Source organism: Bos grunniens, chromosome 27 (genome assembly GCF_055505025.1).
Source record: "Bos grunniens cultivar Pamir isolate PY7600 chromosome 27, Bosgru_T2T1.0, whole genome shotgun sequence".
NCBI classification, from domain to species: Eukaryota; Metazoa; Chordata; class Mammalia; order Artiodactyla; family Bovidae; genus Bos; species Bos grunniens.
Genome location: NC_141191.1, coordinates 37,884,978 through 37,893,487, shown reverse-complemented (window position 1 = coordinate 37,893,487; position 8,510 = coordinate 37,884,978). Strand labels below are relative to the sequence as shown.

The 8,510-nt window shown below is 56.4% G+C and overlaps 1 protein-coding gene across 1 annotated transcript in view; it reads left to right on the top strand.

Annotated features, from left to right (window-relative positions):
- The first annotated feature begins 385 nt into the window (after positions 1 to 385).
- Positions 386 to 8,510, top strand: part of SFRP1 (secreted frizzled related protein 1) — a 43,516-nt gene continuing 35,391 nt past the window's right edge. The window contains exons 1-2 of the mRNA XM_086379878.1: positions 386 to 1,126; positions 6,165 to 6,242. Of these exons, the coding sequence (XP_086236004.1) occupies positions 601 to 1,126; positions 6,165 to 6,242 (604 nt within the window). The 5' untranslated portion in view covers positions 386 to 600. The remainder of the gene's footprint in view (positions 1,127 to 6,164; positions 6,243 to 8,510) is intronic.

Genomic DNA, 8,510 nt, shown 5'->3' with positions numbered 1-8,510 from the left:
AGTACTGTTAAGCGTCCTTGCTTTCCTGAGATCTGACTCAAGCTAGCTGCAGCGTTGCGCATCCTTTTTATCCTCCGCACGCTTCTCTCTATCTCCTCTCTCTCTTCCTTTTTTCTTTCTTTCTTTTTTGTCTTTTCCTCGTTTTCCCTCCCTTCTTCCCTCTTTTATTTATTTTTTTGGTTTTGTTTTTAAGGGGTGTTGACCTGCGCTGAGTTCTGGGGAGCCGAGCCCTCCCGCCCGCGAGCCGATTGGCCGGCGGCGCGGGTGACTGACGGGCGGGCCAGGAGCGCTCCCGGCGGCCGGCGCTGATTGGCCGGCGCGGATCGGAGGGCTCGGCCGCGGGAGCGCCGGGCACTCGGGTCCCGCCGCCTCGGGCGCCTGGGCCGCACTCGGGCCGCGCGCTCGCCTCCCCGCGCAGCTCTCCTGGGCTGCCCCGCCAGCGCCGGGCAGGAGCGCGCGGCCGCCCAGTTGGGCGCGGGTGCGGACGGCGCCTTTTGTCCCCGGAGCCGTGGGGCGGGTGGGGTCCTGCAAGTTCGCGGCGGGACGCACGCGGGGAGACCACCGAGGACGCCCCGCGTCGCGGGGGCCGGGGCGCCGAGCATGGGCGGCGGGCGCTGGGCCGCGGCGGGCGCGCTGCTGGCGCTGGCCGCCGGGCTCCTGGCCGCGGGCTCGGCCAGCGAGTATGACTACGTGAGCTTCCAGTCGGACATCGGCGCCTACCAGAGCGGGCGCTTCTACACCAAGCCACCGCAGTGCGTGGACATCCCGGCAGACCTGCGGCTGTGCCATAACGTGGGCTACAAGAGGATGGTGCTGCCCAACCTGCTGGAGCACGAGACCATGGCCGAGGTGAAGCAGCAGGCCAGCAGCTGGGTGCCCCTGCTCAACAAGAACTGCCACATCGGCACCCAGGTCTTCCTGTGCTCGCTCTTCGCGCCCGTCTGCCTGGACCGGCCCATCTACCCGTGCCGCTGGCTCTGCGAGGCCGTGCGCGACTCGTGCGAGCCGGTCATGCAGTTCTTCGGCTTCTACTGGCCCGAGATGCTCAAGTGCGACAAGTTTCCCGAGGGCGACGTCTGCATCGCCATGACCCCGCCCAACGCCACCGAGGCCTCCAAGCCCCAAGGTGAGGCGAGGGTCCCCCGGGCTGCGCCCCGGGCCTGGGGGACGTGCCTTCGGCCCTGCCCGACGGCCTCGAGACGTCCGAGGTGGTGCCCGGCTGGGCAGCCCCGCGCGCGCACCCGCTGCGGGTCGTGGAGCCGCTGCCCTGGGAATCCAGTTTCCAGGAAACAAAGCTTTAGCTCAGGGTCCCAGGAGAGCGCTTTTCTCCCCTGGGAGGGAACCGAGTCCCCATCGGAGCTTTGAACCCCGTAGACGAGATGCCCCCGGGGCTGGGGGCGGGAGAAACAACCCAAACTCTAAATCTGGGAAGCTCTGGAGGGCCGAGCAAATGCTAAGGTGCAGCTTTGTTTATATTCTTAGGTTCGAGGAGGATTTTTTTTTAAATCGCTTTTCTTAGCTAGTCATTCAGCCAAGTAGCTCCCGGACTGGTGCAAAAGAAGCCGAGAAAAAAAGTTTAGAAAGTGCAAGGCTGTTTCCTCCTTTCAGGTAACAGCTTCGGGAGACTTGAGGGAGGGGGGTGGTTGGAAAGACTTGTCCCCATTCTTGCATACCCCCTGCTTCTCTCATTCACACAAATCCTCAGGTAATTAGGAAGATAAAATTGTCATTAGCTCATTGTTCCGCTCTCCTTGGGGAGCGGGACCGCAAATTGAAGACTTTCCTAACAGCCCCGGAGAAGGGCAGGAGGTTGTTCTCAGAACCCCCTCCCTCTTAAAGGGCAGCTCTTGATGGGGGAGGAAGGCACGTCACCCCGCAACCCCGCACCCCCAGGCCACAAGACAGAGCAAAACAAGTTAACAAGCCAAAAAAAAAAAGAAAAGAAAATCTCCAATAAATCAACACCCCAGCAGCCTCGCCTGACTTTGAGAGGAATGAATTCAACCCCGACTTCTTCGGAAGCAGAGTTGAGGCTCAAAGAGCTGCCAGTGATCAGAGGTGGGGAGCCGTGTGCCCAGGGCACCCAGCACAGGGCCCGCGTCTCTAGGGCTTTTGGAGGAAAGGGCTTAAGGTGTGTGTGGGGGTGTGGGGGTGCGGGGGCGGGGGTGGAAAAAAAAAAAAAAAAACCTGTTGCTTGCTGACTCAGCTTATCTCCAAGTGATGCCGGAGGAGGAATGTCTCCTGCGGGGCAGGCTCCCCAGAGTGAGGGTGGGGTAGTCCGGGGAAGGGCACCCTGAAATTTGAATGCCTTTGCTTATTTCAGGGAGGGCGGAGATAAGCCCAGAGTGGGGGATGTGGAGATGGGCTCGGTGGGTGGAGGGGGCAACAGCCCGGGGTCTGGGCCCCATGCTCGCCCTTTCTGGAGGTCTGCACAGGGTTCACCTTCAAGGGAGATGCTGCTGGTACCTGGAGCAGACTAAGCCCTTGGTGTTCTGTCTGGATAGAACCCATGGGATTTTCCTTCTCCCCTCCTGGGAGAGAAGCCCAACCCTACCCCCAGAGACCTCAGCCAGCTCTGCTGGGGCAGAGCCCACCCCCAACTGCTCCTATCTGGTACAAGCGGCGACAGAAACCTTCCGAGGGGGACTGGCAGGTGGGGGGACTGGCTGGGGTGCCTCGTTATGCACGGACAAGAATCCTTTTGGCTCGACACCCACCCCCGTCCCCCCACCCCGCCACCCAGAGGCAGGGGTGGTTGAGGGAAGGGAGTCCAAAATCCATGCTGTCTTCTTGGAGCCATTTACTCCTTGGCTGCTGCCCCCCTTGGCCCCCTCCCAAAGTCTCCCCTTTGCACCATCTCCCCTCCCCTCTCCATCCCAGAAGTGCTCAGGTAGCCCACTCTGGACCAGCCACACAGCAGTGAAGGGACCAGTCTGGGGTGGAACTTGGGACCTGGTTCTCCCCACCATGTTTCTGGTGACAGGTTCTACAGGAGGCACTGCTCCTACCTGGGACTGCAGCCCCCTCAGTGGGAGGAACCCCCAAAAGGCGTCCCCTGGGGTTGCGTGGCCCCTGCTGTCAGCTGAGCCTGGAAGTGGGAGGGATGTGTGTGTGTGCACACAGGTTCGGGGGGGAGAGACCAGACTCCTGGTCCTCATCCCTTATGGTTCGTGCCTCCAGAATAAGAACTGGTACTTTTGGAGGCGACCAAGTCCACATGCCCAACTTTTATTCTTTATTTTTTTTAATTCTGTAAAATTAAAATGGGATTTTCAAAGCAGTGACATGTCTCCAAATGCCGGCTGGTTGGCTTCTGTTCACATACGGGGGCAAGTACTGTTTAGGGTACTGGGGCCGGCCTTTGGGGCCACACATCATTTAAGATCAACTTGATAATGAGATGAGTCAAAGGAGGCTCCCCTGCACCCCCAAGAAGCCAAGGCTCAAGCTGCTTCAGCATTGATTACGGGAGAGGCACTTTTTTTTTTTTTTTTTCCCAGAAAAGTTATTTCTCAATCTTGCACTTGCGTTAGACCCATGCACTCTCAGGCCGATACACTGTCATTCCTCCTCCCTGCCAGGTTTTACTGATTCAAGCTCCGTGAGCCAGCACATACTTTTAGTTTTATTTTGTTGTTGTTTAGGCATGTTGTGCGTTCAGTCAGCCTGACTTTCAGGCACAGATTTTGCAGAGGCCACGGTGCCTCATTCTTCCTTAGGGTCCCTCCCTGTATTGAGGAGCTGGCCAGGGAAGACCTGCTGTGTGTGTGTGTGTGTGTGTGTGTGTACTGTGTGCATGCGTGTGCATTGATTAAAAACAAAACCTACGTGTTTCTGATTCCAGGGTTGCACTCCTCTTCCCCTTAAATATTGATGAAACACAACACCTTTTGGTTTTTGCTTCTTTCACTTGAAACATTTTAAATGCATCTAAAAACAGCCATTTCGTCCTGCCTCTCTGATGGATGACTGGGTGGGTTTGATTTTTTGTGCTCAGGCTGCCTGCTGCCCCCCCCCCCGCCCCCCTCCCGCACCCCCGCAACCCCTGCCCCGGCACAGTCCAGAGAGGCCACAGATTAATATTGCCCTTCAGAGCTGGCTGTGAGAAAAGTTGAGGCGGGCTGGGGAAAATACACTGAGCTCATCCCAGCCACCTCCTGCCCCCCGGGGGACGCTGAGGGCCAGACGTGGCGATGGGACTGAGAACAATGCCCAGTGGTGTGCAGAGCCCCGGGCTGCAGTCAAGTCGGGGAACTCAGGGCGTCCAGACCAGGTGGTGTGAGTGAGCCGAGGGCACCCCGTGTTTGCATTCGGATAGTCCTGCCCTGCCGCTTGTTTGGCCAGATTATAGTCATTGAACTTTGCCCTGTGATAACTTCCATTAAAAAATTTTTTAACCCGAACAAGGAAAGCCCCCCAGCACAGTCCACACTCCCCAGGCAGGTACCACGGTCCTTCCTATATATGGTGGGACTTCCTTTCCACTTTTCTCCCCATGGAAGCCAGAATCAGAATGCACAATTCCGGGAAAGCGTTTCCCTTTTGTCAGAAACACGATCTCTGGAATCTGATCTTAAGTTCCGGCTGAGAAGCACAGCTCCAGGCTCTGGGTCCAAAGATAGTCCTGCCGTCTTCTGCTTGGAGTGCAGCAGTGGTTCCTGCTGCCGAAGGAGTCTGGACAGCGCGTGGCCCTGGGCCCAGCGTCAAGGTGGGAGAGGGGTCTGCCAGCAAAGACGAAAGCATATGGCCTCTGCTGGGCCTCACAGGGACCCTGCCTGGAAGCGGGGCGTGGTCAGGCACCCCCTCCCAGGCGTTGGGGACCAGCTGTGTCCCGGGGGTGCTTTAGCTGACTCCCTGTCTGCCGTGGGAGGCTCTGCCCACTTCTCTGGGCCGCAGAAGTGCTCCAAGGCGAAGGAGATGCTGCCTTGGAGACAGAGAGGGACGGGGAGGAAGAAGAGCCTTAATGGGAGTGGAGGTGCTCAGCACACCGTCCCCCTTTGTGACTTTCCCAAAGCTCATGGCCTCTGCTGCTATGCTGGATGGAAGCTCCTTAAGATGTGCCGGAGCTTTCCTACATCCTGGATAAAACTCCAAGATGTCTGATAGATGATGGAAGCGATGCTGATGCTGACGGTGGGATAGTGGTGGTGGCGGCGGTGACAAGCCACCTCCCCTTCTGGCGATTCCACTGGGTGGCTTTCTCCCAGCTCTTCCACAGGAGGCCGTTTACCAGGGGAGGGGCCCCTCCAGCATCTGCAGCATTTGGCCGGGAGGATCCGCTGGCCCTGGCTTCCAAAGCCTCCTCCCCCTGGGGCCTAGTCGCCTCCAGTTCCCCCCATGCCTGCGGCACACACACCTCCTCTTCAAAGTACTTCACGGTGTGAAAACGCCAACAGAGGGTCTCCCTGTCTCACTCGGTCCTTCCATTTGGCAGCAGGGCTGGTGATGCCCCCCAGCCCCCACCCAGCTCCTCCTGCTCCCCGCCCCGCAGGATCTCGCTGCAGCAGCCCTTCTGGACAGGGGCGTTCAGAGCCTTGGTTGGACTTTGTGAATTTGGCTGATTTTCTTTCTTGGCTCATGGAGAGCTGGTCAGATGGATTGGGGAGTTTGGGAACACAAATAGGGCAGGAATCAGGCAGGTATTTCAAGGGGAGAGGAGAAAACAGGAAACAAACAAACAAACTCTGGTAGAAGTGTTTGGTTACAAGTTAGCTTTTCCCAGGGACTCACCACCTCAAGACACGATTCACAGGACCCGCCCCATTCAGCCCCAGATAACGTTGATCTGAATAGCTGTACTATATTCAGTAGCTCTGCTGCTGCTGCTAAGTCGCTTCAGTCGTGTGAAGTCGTGTCGACTCTGTGCGACCCCATAGACGGCAGCCCACCAGGCTCCCCCGTCCCTGGGATTCTCTAGGCAAGAACACTGGAGTGGGTTGCCATTTCCTTCTTCAGTAGCTCTAGTCCCTGAATTTTCAAGGAACTCGATGTCTGCCTGGGTTTCCGGGACTCGTCTTTCCTGGGATTGCCTTTCAGAAATCCCAGAAGACCGTCACCCTCTTCCAGCCTGGTCCCGAGGCTGATCTCTGTCTGCCCCGGGGGCAGCTCCTCCAGCATCCTTGCCCCGCATCACTAAGCTCCTGTCCTCCCCTTTCCTTTCCTAGGCACGACCGTGTGTCCTCCATGTGACAACGAGCTGAAGTCTGAAGCCATCATCGAGCATCTCTGTGCCAGCGAGTTTGGTAAGAAAGCAGCCGTGGTGCCTCCGGGAGGTTGGGCGTCCCTGGCTCCCCCTGGTCTGCATCCCTGGAGCAGAGCCTTTTGGAGCTTCCTTTTGGGGATACGTGTTCTCCCTCCATCCTCCCCAGACAGCTGCTTTTCTCAGGCTGATGGGAGACTAGATAGGGTGGGGAACTGGCTTCTTTTTATGAAAAGTCAAACTTGGCTTCTGCCTTTCCGTGTGTGGGATCACTGGATGGGTTTGGGGGGACCTTCTCTGGGCGTAGAGGGAGGCAGATTTGGGGCGAGCTGGGGAAAAACCAGGCTGCTGGGCTGGCTTCCCGCATGGCTGTTTTTCCATCCACCCCTAGGTGTCAGCACCATGCCGCCCAGGATCCGGGAGGGGGGTCATTGGTTTTTAGGGCCCTGGGGGCAGGGGCTCTCAGGAACTTCCTGGCAAGGAAAAAGACATCCCCACAGTGGGGGGAATCTCCCTCCCTTCTTCCCAAATCTTTTTGGGTTAAAAGGGCATTCTGGGTCCACATTTGCAGCCCCAGGAAGAGGGCTGGATGTGGGCTCGGGGCCTGATCTCAGGTGACCTTTCAAGGGTGGTCCCTGTCTTCTGCTCCTCAGAAGACAGAGCCTCAGACACCTCGGAAGTGTGTCCTCTGGAAAAGAAGACACGAACTGCATCCTTTTGAAGGGTCGGCTCCCTTCAGCCTGCCACTATTTTGTATGGAACTGACGTATAAAATAGAGGCGGCCGGGGCTGTTTTGCTAAGGACAGGTTCTCACGATTCCAGCCATGGTGTCCCCGAGGCTGGATTTGTTACAGAATTCCTCCCAGGAAACACGTAATGGGCTTCCCTGGTGGCTCAGACAGTAAAGAGTGTCTGCAGTGCAGGAGACCTGGGTTCGATCCCTGGGTTGGGAAGATCCCCTGGAGGAGGGCATGGCAACCCACTCCAGTATCCTTGCCTGGAGAATTCCATGGACATAGGAGCCTGGTGAGTTACAGTCCATGGGGTCACAAAGAGTCAGACACGACTGAGTGACTTAATACTCAGGGCTGTTTTGCTAAGGACAGGGTATCACAATCCCAGCCATGGTGTCCCTGAGGCTGGATCTCTTACAGAATTCCTCCCAGGAAAAGTGTAAATGATAGGTAAAAGAAATCTTTATGTCCATTCAGGGCTACCTATTGTGGGTTTTCATTAACCATGTGTAGTAATGCACATAAATGGGCCTTACGCTGACAAAGTGCCATTGGAGAGGTGCACACACATAAAGCTGAAGGAAAGGGTACATGTGACACTTGTAGTCTCAGGGTACTTGTCACTGTGACTGCAGGCAGGAGTTGGCCCGGAGAGCTGCTTGAGAATGCACACGTTTTTCATGCCCTATTTCTGCGTTAAGTATTTCTACCTGCCTCTTTGGTTCTTGGTGGACGAGCTCTAGGAAGGTTTGTCTGCCCTGCCTTCTGCTGCTTGTATTTGAGTCACATCCTTTTTTCTGTTTGCCATTTTAAATGAATTTCAAATAAATTGCAAGAGAGCACCCGCAGCAGTGTTTGCAAACTCTGATGACCCTCCTTCTGCCCGACCGGGGTGACACTTGCTTCCTGAGGCTCACATTCTTACTCCATCAAGGGGACCCCAATGCCTATGAGGCTCGCGGGTCTGCATGGCCCTAACCTGCCTGAGTGACAAGGTTTCCTTCCACAGATGGCTCAAGATTCCTTCCCAAAGAGGCATTTGGGCATTGAGTAAAAGGCCATAAATAAAATCTCTCAGAAGTCCTCACCAGAAACCTTTTGCTGCAAAGGGTACGGGGGAGGGACAGGAAGAATCAGCTTGCATGTGGCCGTGATCCCAAAGCATCCTTCCTTGGGCGGGGGTGGGTGGGGGGTGCGTGGGAGTGGGCGGGGATGGCGCGGAGGGGTTGGATAATACTCAGCTGCTGCATTTAGATTTCACCGACCCCCTTCTGATAGTGTAAATCACCACACTCTGAGAAGTTGACTCCCTGATGTTTCAGCAAATCCGGGGAATCCTATTAGAGCCATCTCTGAAAGGTGGTGTATGAGCGGATGCTTGACGCTGGGATCCCATCTCCCGGGACCCAGTGTGTGAAGGAGGCAGTGTCCGGTCACTGATTCATGCGTCCAGTCGGTCATTCAGCATTTCTCGAGCTCAGAGCTCTATGCTAGACTACATGTACCCAAACATGGATCTAGCATAGCTGAAGATTTAATTTTAAAAAATTTCATTTTTAACTCTGACCACACATGA